This window comes from Branchiostoma floridae, chromosome 9, assembly GCF_000003815.2.
Source record: "Branchiostoma floridae strain S238N-H82 chromosome 9, Bfl_VNyyK, whole genome shotgun sequence".
Lineage (NCBI taxonomy): Eukaryota > Metazoa > Chordata > Leptocardii > Amphioxiformes > Branchiostomatidae > Branchiostoma > Branchiostoma floridae.
The window spans coordinates 14,185,980-14,199,253 of NC_049987.1; the positions used below are offsets into that span (position 1 = coordinate 14,185,980).

General features: G+C 43.4%; 1 protein-coding gene and 1 pseudogene across 1 annotated transcript in view; both read left to right on the forward strand.

Annotated features, from left to right (window-relative positions):
• Positions 1-259: 259 nt before the first annotated feature.
• Positions 260-7,039, forward strand: LOC118422586 (annotated as a pseudogene).
• A 2,866-nt stretch (positions 7,040-9,905) lies between these two features.
• Positions 9,906-13,274, forward strand: part of LOC118422585 (centrosomal protein of 290 kDa-like) — a gene marked incomplete in the record, with an annotated part of 9,839 nt that continues 6,470 nt past the window's right edge. Inside the window, 1 exon segment of the mRNA XM_035830222.1 lies at positions 9,906-13,255. Within this exon segment, the coding sequence (XP_035686115.1) occupies positions 10,703-13,255 (2,553 nt within the window).

A 13,274-nucleotide genomic window follows, 5' to 3' on the forward strand; every position in this document is an offset into this window, starting at 1 on the left:
ATGGTACTTATGTATTTACAGACTTTGAGACGTCTTTTGACTTGGAGGCACTTCTGTTGCATTCATTAAAACAAAGTTATAGCGTGTCTTCTTTATGTGTTGAATAAGACCAAGTAAGGTCAAAGGGTTTCCTCTTTTTAGAACCATATCCGACAAAGAGACGCAAGCTATATCCATTTCGGTTTTTTAGATTTTTAGAGTCGGCTATTCATTTTGGTTAGTCTAGAAATACGCCCAATATCTGAAACATATTTATCACTACGCGTATAGCTGTCATGTCTGCTGGGTTTCCCCCTTGCACAGTATCGCTGCTAGGTCACATGGTCAGGAGTGTGAGTCCTGGTCCACCTGTTGGATTTATAAACTTCTATTTGCTTTGCACATAATGCTGTCATTTTGAAAGGGCATTGAACCCCAGCTCACTTGACACTAATTTCAACAACATTTCGAGCACGTTAAAGGTACCATCACATTTATTGTAAAGAGTAGGGAGTATGGGTACATGTACGACCTGGCGCACACTAACTAATGTCTAGACTTGCGAAATCATATGTACGATATTTGTCCCTTTGAGTGGTCAAGATATTGTCCATAGAATGTCAGACGGCACTTTTGATTAATAAGATAGATGTTTCCGACGTTTTGAGCTGTATGATTACATGCACTATTTCTTCACTTAATACAACATGGTTGATTTAATCTTTTGTGTGAGCTACGAAAGCCTTCCAAGAAGCCACTGGATATGTCTTGAAGCAGACATAAATTGACTTTATGCAATTTTTATGCAAAACAATGAACCAGTTTTGCAAGAAAGAAGGAGGTCAGTACTCGCCTAAGGAGCTGTGGACGCGTTATACGACAGAGGCTGCCACCTGTAGAAGACGCTACGCGCTGTCAAGTGGCGACAGCAGGTTCGGCGGCAAACGCCACTTTCTCTCGGCCTGTAGAGAGGCGTCGTTAAAGGAAATCTCCTCAACCTCTCGCCGACGGTTCTCAACGTTATATGAAGAAATCTCCTTAGTCTCTCGCGGAAGGTTCTGAACGGGTCATTTCAGCGGACCAAAGAAATCAGAGCGTAGGTTTTGCAAAAGACATGCGTCACAATACGAAAATAGCGGCATGATTCGCAGTAAGCGAAAGAAATACACCAATGTGGCGGAGAAGACAAGCAAGACGCCAAGTTCCTCCGTGACTGGCCCAACGGAGTCGAAGCCTAATGCAATATCCAACGGGGACGGAGATTTCACACAGGCAGAGCTCTGTCCAGAAGGGCCACAATCTCCAATGAGTAATGGAGGAAACTATGGACGCCATGTGGACTTTAACGAGCTCCAGGATACTGGCCCAGGGGTACCACCGCCGCCATATCCTGGTAAATCAGGTGTGTCACTTTCACCCTCTTCTGTAGCGTCAGCTATTAGACGACGCCTGAATCTGGGGTGGTCAAAAGAAGCCAAGCAGAGTCAAAAAGCAAATCGTTTGACTCAGCCGTCTTCTCATGGCCATTTATTGACCCCTCTTCCAGAAGACCTGTACGACGAGAATCAGGATGAACAGGTGGGTGTCTGTAACTCGCGCCTCGGCCGTCACATAAGCCGCTCTCGGGACCGCATAAAACACAGTCGAACCTTTATGCGCGCAAGGTCTACCTCGTCCCTCACAAAAGTCGAAGATGAAGAGAATATTGGCAAACCAGAGGAACGCATATATATTCAACCCTATCGTAATCGTGGCATAGACGAAAATCACAACAGACCCATACATCGAGCACAATCATTGGCCTCCCTTTCCGAGGAAGGCTACCTACAGAAACAGATAGACAGGAGAGCTGAAGTCAGTTATAATCAGAATGGAGGTAGATGTGACTCACCAGTAGCCCAACGTTTGAGTCGCTCCAGGGAGCGTTTGCTCGAGCACAGTCGGAGGTTTCTCCGCTCTCGATCTACCTCGTCTCTCGCTGAATCCGACGATGAACAAAATATCGAAGACGGAATATATCTCAATAACAGAAGTAGCTGTGGCACAGACGTAAGCCAAAATGGACCGATACATCGAACCCAATCATTGATGTCTCTGTCCGAAGCAGACTTCTCACAAAACGACCAGCAACAGGGCAACAGGGAGAATCTGGGTGAGAGTAGCCCGGGCGTCACCCGTCACATTAGCCGCTCTCGCGAACGCATACAACACAACCGGAAACTGATGCGCTCTAGGTCTTCATCGTCTCTAGCTGCATCCGACGATGAACACAGCATCAACAATCTGGAGGACACGGTGGAATCATATTCCTGTCCCAGAGATAGCCATATGACAGACGTCAATCGAAACACGTGGAGAATGTCTCAAGTGAACGAAGAGCAGACCAAGGCCGCTCAGCGCCATGCGGAAGAGATCAACAAGCTCCGAGTACAGCTTACAGAGATGCAAGACGAATACAGATCACTCAAGAACGTTACAAACAAGATGAAAAAGGAAGATGGGTTACTACAGAAAACAAAGGAAGAGCTACAGAAAGTACTTACTGAAAAGAAGCAACTGCAACAAGCTCACGCGAGATTGGAACTTGAACTGACGCAGTTCAAAGAAAATGCTGATCTAAAGAACAACGCTCGCAATAACGACAAATCTCTTGCGGAATTCGGTAAGGCCCAACTGTCTGAGATGTTTGTCAGTGATGGATTAGAGAGCGACAAGCTCCGACGAATCGTACAGGAGCTGAAGGATAGTCACATCAAAATGCGCTCAGAGAACCTCAGCCTCCAGAGCAAATGCGAGAAACAGGCCAAGGAGATGACGGCAATAGTAAAGAGTTATGAAGAGAGGGAACAAACATGGAAGAAACAGCTCGAAAACCTGAGGCTACAAGTATCCGGACAGGGCGCCTTGAAGGAAAATCATAACAAGAAGACAGAACAAATCGAAGCAGAGATACAACAGAAGAAAGTGGAAGCAAACGTGGGAAGCAGCAACCTAGCTCAGCATCAGCAAATAGGGGACAAAGACGAAAATAGGAGCTTAAAAGAAGATGTGGTCAGCATAACACAGTGTCTACAGCACGACAACGGCAATGACGCCATGGTAACAAAAGAGATCGGGACAACAGATCTTAAGACAGTGAAGGAGAACCTTTGGGGAGCGATTACCGACTTGGATAAGGAGAAGAAAAGAGCCGAGCTGGAAGTCATCAGGCAGAAGATGTTGCGTCAAGAGGCTGAAAGACGAGTAGATGAGTTAAAGAAGGAGATCTGTCGTTTTGAAGTAATCCTCGAGTCCAAGCAGTCAACAGATGTAACAGAAAATGGGCCACAGACGCCTACACCTACAACTGTATCGATGCAGACTGAAGACTTCGGACAGGAGCTACAGATGACTAAACAGAACCTTGCACGAGCAATTGCGGACAATGAAGGCCTTTGCCAGAAGCTCGAAGATACCAAAAAGGAAATTAGTCAGCTCAAGCTTAATCTCCATCAATTGGAAAAACAACTGCACACATCTGACTTAGATACAGGTAAAGGATCGAAGTTTTTTCAAGAGCTGAGGGAAAGCCATCTTACAATCCGGTCAGAAAACCTCCGTCTGCAAAGAGAATGCCAAAAGCTCGCGTCCACCGTACAGAGCCATGAGAGCAGCTTACGAGACTTGAAGGAGGAGAGAGACAAGCTACAGAAACTGACAGAAAATGATCTTCTCCTCAAAGACAAGCCTGACAGGTTGCATGACATGAACAGACGAGGGCGGAAGAGAAATCCGAACAAAACCTGGAGTCGAAGACACATGTAACGTCAATGAATACGGCAAATTCAGATGCGGATACCGATAAGCTTAAACGAATGGTTAACGACCTGAAGAACCGTCACATAGAAATGCGTTCAGAGAACCTACACCTCCAGAGTAAGTGTGAAAATCTGACAAAGGAGCTGGCCTCATTAAAGAGTAGTGACGAGAGGAAACAAGAGTTGAGAAAACCAAACCAGGAAGTAGAGGGCTTTGTGAAAAAGCACTCTGAGCATAAGAAAATGCTGGCAAACTTGTGTGCAGAAGTTATTTCCCAAGAGAACGCGCATCACAAGACAAAGGCTGAACAATTAAGTACTCAACTTAACGAGATGGAAAACAGTTTTGCTAAAATCAAACGAGATAAAATCAATCTAGAGCAACAACTAGAAGAAAGGGAGGCGGAAATCAGAAAACATCAGCAGTAGGATTCGGAATCCGACAGACTCAAACGAGTGATAGAGGAGCTAAAAGAAACGAGTATGAAATCGCGTTCCGAAATCGAAAGTAGAAACCTCAAACTACAGCAAGAAATAAAGGAGAAAGACAGCGATTTCACCAAGATCACAGAGGAGCTAACAAAGAAGACAGAAGAGACGGAAAAGCTGTCAGAACAAAATAGAGATCTGGAAAGTGAACTCAAGCAGACACGCTTTGAGCTACAGCTTTCAGAGTCGCAGGTGCAAGAAGTCAAACACAAACTTGCATCCGAGATGGATAACAGAGAACGCACTGTCACCAAGGTCGAGCAGGAGCTGAAAGGAAATGCACAAAAAGCGGAAGAGAAATGCAGAAAAATGTCAACACTATTGGATACCATTTACCAAGAGAAGTTAACCTGGGAGTTGGAAGTTCGGAGACTAAAGGAAGTAGAGACAACCCTGGCCAAGTTGGAGACCAAGAATTCCATGTTAGAGCACACGATTCAGGTCAGAGAAAGTACCATCAGCGAAGTTAGACAGGAGATGGAAGATAACGCCAGAAATGCGGAGGAAAAGTACGAGAAGATTTCAGCCACCTTAGATAATACACGTCAAGAAAATGCAGCCCTGGAAACAGAAGTTCAGGAACTAAAGAAGAAAGAGAGACAACTGAAAGATACGGAGACTAAGAATTACATGTTAGAGAAGAGGATCAAGGAAAGAGAAAGCACAATCGCCAAAGTCAGACAGGAGCTGGAAGAAAATGCCAAAAAGGCGGAGGAAAAGTACAAGAAGATGTCAGTCATCTCGGATAACATATATCAGGAGAAGTTAACGCTGGAAATAGAAGTAAAGAAACTAAGGAAAGTTGAGACAACTCTGACCATGTTCAAGACCAAGAATTCCAAGTTGGAGCAGGAAATCAAGGAAAGAGAAATGACCATCTCCAAAGTCAAAGAGGAGCTGGAAGAAAGCGTCAGAAAGGCAGGGGAAGGTAATGCAAGGTACAAAAGTGTTGAAGACAAGCTCAATCAAAATCTTGCGTTAGTTGAGGAGATGAAGGCTGAGAAGGAGAAAGACAAAGTACGTCAAGAACAAGCATTGGTGGTAGCAGAAACGTCGATGAAGAGCATGAGAGAAGAGCTCGAAGGAAAACTACGCGCTGTCGAGACAGAGCTCACTCAAGCAAAATGTGCAAAGACTGGCCTTGTCCAAAAACTGAAAGTTGTAGAAGATTCTAACAGAGATGCCGAAAACGACAAGTGTAAGTTAAAACGGGAATTGGAGGAATTGCAGCAAAAGGTCAGCGGAACAGCTTCAATATTATCCGAGCAAGTAATATTGGTAAAAGAGTTGAAGAACGAGAAGAACGATATTGCACAAAAAGTGAAAGAGTTAGAGAAGTCGAAACAAGACGCAGAGAATGACAAGTGTAAGTTAAAGTTGGAAATAGAAGAGCTACAAGGGAGGATCAGCAAATCCACATCAAGATTAGCTGAGCAAGAAACATCGGTGAAACAGCTGAAGGGAGAGAAGAGTGATATTGCTCAAAAACTGAAAGAATCAGAAAAGTCTAGACAAGACGCAGAGAATGACAAGTGTAAGTTAAAGTTGGAAATAGAAGAGCTACAAGGGAGGATCAGCAAATCCACATCAAGATTAGCTGAGCAAGAAACACTGGTGAAAGAGTTGAAAGACGAGAAGAAAAACCTTGTTCAAAAGCTAAACGAGTTAGAGAAGGTCAAGCAAGATGAAGAGAATGACAAGTGTAAGTTAAAGTTGGAATTAGAAGAAATGCAAGGAAAGATCAGTGGATTCACTTCAAGATTAGCAGAGCAAGATGTATTGGTAAAGGAGCTGAAACGCGAGAGGGATGAAACTGTACGAAATCTGAAAGAGGCGGAAAAGTCGAAGCAAGATGAAGAGAGTAACAAGTGTAGGTTAAAGTTGGAATTAGAAGAAATGCAAGGCAAGATCAGTGGACTCACTTCACGATTAGCAGAGCAAGATGTATTGATAAAGGAGTTGAAACGCGAGAGGGATAAAACTGTACGGAAAATGAAAGAGGCGGAAAAGTCGAAGCAAAATGCAGAAGACGACAGGAGTCGAATCAAACGGAAATTCGAGCAGCTGGAGGAGAGTGTCGGCAACTCTACTTCAGAACTGGAAAAGCTGAAAATGTTGGCGAAAGAATTGAAAGACACTAACATATCAATCCGCACCGAAAACCTCCGACTCGAAAGGCAATGTACTAAGTACGATAGTGAGAAAGACGCAACAGTTCAGGCATGTGAAGAAAGAGAACGCGACTTGGTAAAGAGGAACGCGGAGTTGAAGAAAGAAGTAGAAGAACTACATTGCATAAGGGAGAAGTACAACGAGCTTTGTGACACGGTGCAGGAAAAAGTCGTCATTGAAAACAAGTACCAAGAAGCAAAGGCACAGCTGATAGCAATGGAGACAAAGGAGATGGAACTAAAGGCTCAAAATTTCAAGTTAGAAGAAAAGATCACTGCAATAGTAACTCAGACCTCGGCGTTGGAGGAAAATATCAATGACAAAGAGATTGAAATAAAGAGGCTTACAGAGGAGCTGAATGAAATGAGTGTAAAATGTGAGGAATTGGAAGAGCAACTCAGGCGTAGATCATGGGAAGTGGACTATGCAAAAACCGTGAGCCGATGTCGAAAAGGAGCAGCCAACAAATAATGAAAAAAAGGCTTGCAGAAGGCGAGAGCGCAAGTAAAAAATGTATTACTGAGCTTGAAAACAAAGTGGAGAACTTGCAGATAAACTTAACAGAAAAGATGGGAGAAGTTAGCGACCTCACCGAGAAACTTGCGTATACGGAGAATGAAAAAGCGCTAGCGGAATCCGAGAGAAACCAAGTCGAGGAAAGTCTTCAAGAAACTCAGCTGAAACTAGCACAAGCAGAGGAGGAGCTCGCTGATGTTAGTAAGGAAAAACGCAATATGTTTCGACAGGTGAAGCACCTTGAAAACACCAAATATCAGGCGGAGAGAAAGGTAAAGGAATTCAAGTTACAGGTAGCGAGAATGGAACTAGATAGCTACGAGTCGGAAAGGGAAAAAGAGGAGCTCCGGGATATTGTGTCAGAGAAAGTATGGCAATTAACCCTGATGTTGGACGAGAAGGAGAAGATAGAGGACACCGTGTTCAAAGCGAAACAAGAACTATCGGCTCTTATCAAAATGGGGATCGAAACTACACATGTCGATGCAGCAGACCAAAGGAGTTCCAGAGAGAAATGAATGGAGAGAGCAAAGCGACACAAAGCCCAATACAGAATTCAGAAGCTTTCTAAACCATCAGAGGACTAACTCCTACAACCCATTTATTTAAAGAGTACCCTTCAACTTGGCAGTTCTAAGAGAGACGTAGTCACCAACAACGAAGAATTCAGACTCTGACAAAAGACTCTAAAGAAATGAGCCAGCTCATACTGTTTCATAATCATAATCATGATCACAAGCATCTTAGTAGAAGAAGTTTATTTACACAAATACAAGTGGGAATTTTAGTTGGTGTTCGGGCTTTGACATTTGGTGAGTACGATTATGAATGATTATCCTAAGATATACTAGTACTCGTTGCCTAATGTATGGGTTTTATGTCCCTTAAAAATGAAGCGATTGTGGCTGAGGCCTCAGAATATAGGTCTTTAACATAACATGTTAAACAATAACCAGTCTTTAGGGAAGATTGACAATATAGTAATGTGAAGATCCACGATTTCGTGGCAAATTTCATGTCAATGTTGTAGCTTCCAAATTACATTTCTTAACAGGAGTAGAAACATTTCGCAACCTTTCCTCAATTCAAGACTTTGGAATTATATGATACATACAAAATTGATTCATCAGGGTGGGTTTTAGTGGGTTGAGACAGAATTGGCGGGGTAGCATGAACTCGCATGACAGCAATGTTTTGTAATTTTTGTGATTCTTTTCAAACATAACAGGGTTGAAGAGTTGTGGGTCAGAGGCTGATTGGGTTGAAAGCTCACTTTTGCTAAAAATTTTTTGTAAGCAAGGTGTCGGTTTGATCGATGGTTGCTCCCTTTTGTATTCGAGGCATTAGCCTGGTCGCGTGTGTATTCGTTCTTTTTTAAAGATTTTTTTTTCGTTATAATCATATGTATGTGTTTAATTGGTGTGTTGTTTCTTTGGTGTTTAAACGTTTCGCTAGCACAAGGAATTATATCAGGTTATCGTTACGAGCATTATTGTCTACACCATTCTGCAAGGTTTGGAATACTCTGCTATCTGTGGTTGTGGTTATGAATATATCGTTGTACAGTGCATTTGTTGAGTGTTGTTGTGTCGCTGATTGTTATCTAACTTATTTTCACTGTCGTAAATCAACTCACTTTCAATCAATTAACACTGAGTGGTAGGGATAAGTTAACATTTTACTCAAATGCCCGGATAGCTTACAGGTGAAAAACACGCAAAGTGGTCAATGGCTGTAGAAGTCTGGAGAACCGGTTTTCCTGTGAGGAACACTTTGCAGACAACATCATCACTAGATCACAAATAAACAAAAGCAGACAACGTTACAGTTCTACAGTTCATCCACCGTGAACTATACCAAGTAGTATAAGATTTCAGCATCCCAAAATTCAGAACATCATAAGAACGCACGTTTAGATATATCTGATAAATCGATATATCTGATAAATCGATTTTAGACCATTAGGTAGAAAAAGTTTGTTCATGCTTTGGATGCGACAATTTCCAGTAGTACACCCCCCCTCCAAAACAAAACAAAAAAAACACAAGAGTATATCTTGTGATACAATTTTCTTTTTACCATGGTGCAACACCCCTTTCTGGTCCTATTAGTAGAACGGTCGCGTGCTAGACCCTTACTATTTCTGTGCGCCAACATTGAAGGATAGGGGAGGGGCAGTAATATGTGACTATACACGTGAATGATACGGTCATCGTTGGAATACCAACAGTGCAGCATCATTACAATATGAATACCACAATAATGCAGTTGAGTTAAAACATGTCATCCCGGCAAGTACCAAACTCTTTATTCAGAGTGGCCAGGACATTATAATAACTTATCAATAATTGGATCTAAAATTTAATTTCTTTACATATACATTGATAAATGTTGACGTCAAAATCAAAATGTCAGTGGATGAACTGGGAACAATTGTGAGGCCAACGCTGTGTGAAAGTGGCAAAACTGCAGTCTCCTGAGACAGTTGACTGGAGAAGGTGGACGACAAAATGGCGGAAAGTTACAAATAGATCTACAGTTGTAGCAACATGTTCACCCCCTCCATGATCGTTCCTAAGAGTTGAGCACAATTACGTTTGCATACCTAACATATCTCATGGTGTCCTCCTGACTACCACATGATGGGTGCTTGGGGCTCATGAATGATTTATCATCAACATGGTACAATATTTGGATTCAGGGCACAACTACAGCTCTCTTGTTTGTGTCTGTAACCGAGAAAGTCACATGAGCTAGGCTTGCGTGACCAGTGACCCCGAGTGAACCTCCCTAGATCCGGCATGGTTAATGCCAGGGCCGATCAGTAAACATGTGCGGCTGGGAGAGCGAAACGACAGCAGTCTATGTATTTGTTATCTTTTAGTTATCATTTGTGATCTATCCCTTCCAAGAACTGACGCAGAGTGTACCAGATCTTGTGCTCTGTTACAGTACGGTCAGTTTGAAAAGAAGCTTCCTTAGAGACACCTGCCTTCGTAAACAAACACCCAAATATTTCGGAAATTTTGTTGACATGTATTTCCAAATGCTCCATGGTCTCTCAATTGTTCTGCTCTACTACATGTATGAATAAGTAATATCACAAACGTGCTCCTGGACCGAAGAGGCCCAACCAACAAAGATCATACGATGGTACATCGATGCCGGTTTGAACCAGTTGAAGGCAAGCTTTTCCTTTATACGCTTTCGCCATAATTGAGATGATTTCAATGCCTGTCTAATTGTCGCGTCGTAGCCTGGGGGCACGATTCGTTACAGCATATCGGAGAAGAAAGGCTTCCGACGATAGCATACCGTGCCGCACCTTCCTTTATGTCAATGCGTAGAAGATAGGACCACTGTCAGGGTACGTATGAACTTTGGGGCCTGAGAGTTTGCAGCAGAATTCGTTCAACCCTGACCATTTACCTGTCCGGTCACATTTTTGAGCCGTGAGTTTGATGCACATAGCGACTTTCATTGTTCAGGCGGATGTGTGGCGACGCTGGGCAAGAAAATATGTTGTCTATCACCCCGCTTGCCAGGCTGATTAGCATAAAAATAGCGTGACGACGTCTCGATCGGCCGAATATGGGCATTAGGTGGAAGAACCAGTGTATCACCCAAGCCCGTTGTCTACCTGCCGCCATTTTGTAAATCATGCATGGGACCAGGCACGACAAAGAAGTCAATTTTGTGAGTGTGTTAGAGTTATCAGGATATAAAACAGTCTAACACAAGTCACAACAATGATCCGGGACAAGTCAGGAAGCAGGCATTATCGGGTTACGGAGTCGCAGCCATCGTCTAGGACACATTCGAGGCGAGGTTCCTGGTCTAGCACAACCTCAGAGCCCGTACCGAGACTGGATCCTGACGATGATGGGGATTTCGACACGCCGACCGGGTCCCCTAGAGGCTCCCCGAGACCAAGGACACTCGAGGTCGGTCCACCGCTCGGGTACGACTTCACACAGGGTCCGGGACCGGGGATACCGCCGCCACCCTATCCGGGCACGTCAGGTATGCCAATCACACCTACTGCAGTTTCAAATTTGCAACGGTCATGGTCCGTAACATCCTTGTCAGACGCTGTTTATGAAGAAAAAATCAAGCAGCTCGAAGATCAGAACAAGGCTTTCGCTGTTTATGTAGTTCGATCTAGGGAACTTGACCGAGAAAATCGGGCACTGAAAGCACATATAGATTCATTAATGTCGTCAGGTGTATCTTCAGACGCTTCCGATGCTTCTGCCCCTCAATCGCCACAAACACCGACAACTCCAACATCACCATTGTCTCCCTCAAGCTCCGGGCCTGTAACAGAGCGTCAGAGATACATGGAAGAAATGACAAAGCTACGAAAAAAGCTTTTAGAAGTAGAGACAGAGAATAGAGAGCTAAAATCTCTTGTCAACAAGATGAGAAGAAGCGAAGACGTATTCAACAAGACGCAAGATGAGTTTCAGAAGATGTTGGGTGAAAATTTGCAGCTAAAGCGGGACAAGGCAAAAATAGAGTTTGATCTCGAACGACAGAAAAAGGCCAGTGAGAAGGCAAAGTATCTAGAGGAAGAAAACTTGGTGCTCCAGAAGCAGTCTAAAAGTAGGGAAATGGCAGATGAAGAAATGAGGCAACTACGACAAAGAGTGTCTGACCTCTATGCCGAGAAAGAGCAAGGAGAGAAAGAGAGAAAGCTTATTGAAGAGCAATGCCTTAAATTGCAAGAAAATGCAAGAAAACAGCTAGAAGGAGACGAAGCCGTACAGAGAATAGTACAAGAGAACAGAGAGTTAAACCTACAGATAAGCAAGCTGAAGAAGCTAGAATTTAATCTCCAAGAAACTAGGAAAAACCTAGAAAAATCAAGAGAGGAGTGTAGACAAATGAGGCAAGACAACCTTGAGAAGCGAAGGCATTTGGAGTACATAGAGGCACAGAGGTTTGAAGAAAAGCTTGAGAAAAGCCAAACCAATGTGAAAGAATACAGAGCTAAGCTACTTGACGTTCAGAATGAAAAGAAGAACCTATTGGAAGAGAAAAGGTCAACTGATAAAAAGCTTAGAGAATTGGAGTCATTAAGGAGCGAGTCAAAAGTTCAAACGCAGCAGATCGCTACACTCCAAGCAAGAGCAGAACAGATGGGGCAGATGGAACAGGAAATGAAAACCAATCAAGAGCAAATAAACGCTTTAAGTGAGGAAAGGGAGAATCTTGTGAAGGATTGCGAGCGGTACAGTCACCTCATCCAGCAAGCCACAGACCAACTGACACAACTGCAGAGAGAAAACAGTGAACTCAAGACACAAGCTGACAAAGTCCCAGGTATGGAGAGCACTCTAACAGAAATGGGTGCTAGATTAGAACAGCTGTCAGGGGCCGAAGACGAAAATCAAGTGTTGCGAAAAACAACAGAAGAGCAAGGGAAAGAGCTGGAAAGGTTAGGAAGAGAAAGTGGAGATGAAATTGCCAAGCTGAAAGCAAACAATGAAGAAATGATGGCCTACGTCCAGCAAACAGAGCAGCAGATTAATGACAACAACGAGAAAATGAATCAAATACAACAGGTGAACGTGCGCCTGGAAGAACAAAACAGATCCATCAAGAAGGAAATGCACGAAGTTTTAGTAACGTCAGGACAAATTAGACGTTCTTTGGATGAAAATAAGAAACAAAACGTCACTGTTTCTCAGTCTATGAAGGATGTGGAAGAGCGTTTACAGTCTGCGATCCAGGAAAGAGATTCGATGAAATCTAAGGTTTCAAATCTAGAAAAGTTATTGGAAGAATCAACGGCAAGAGAAAAAGAACTTTCAGAAGCCAAAACAAAGGAAGAGGAAGAAATGGACAAGATGAAGAAAGAACATAGTGAGATGAAGGATATGGTCAGTGGGCTGCAGCAAGTCATGTCGGAAAATGACTCCGCGAAACAGGGTCTGCTCACCGCTAAGGAAAAAGGAGACGAACAGCTGGAAACTTTGATGAAGGAAAATCAAGAGCTGCAAGTAAAGATTTTCAGTCTAGAGAAAGCTCTACAGGAAGATGCACCAGACAACGACAAGATGAACAGTTTGATCGCCGATAAGAAAATCCTGGAAGAAAAAGTTGCGGACCTCGAGAAGAAACTATCAGAGAATGTAGCCAAGTTGTCAACGTGCCTTGCTGAGCAGAGAGAAGCAGAAGACACAAAAAAGAAAGCCGAAGAGTACACAGTCATGGTGGTGGAGCATCAAAATCTGCAGACGAAATATTCAGACCTCGAAAGCCTTCTTGAAGATACCAAGAGCCAAAGAGACTCTCTTCCAAAGAGAAAGAGAAGCT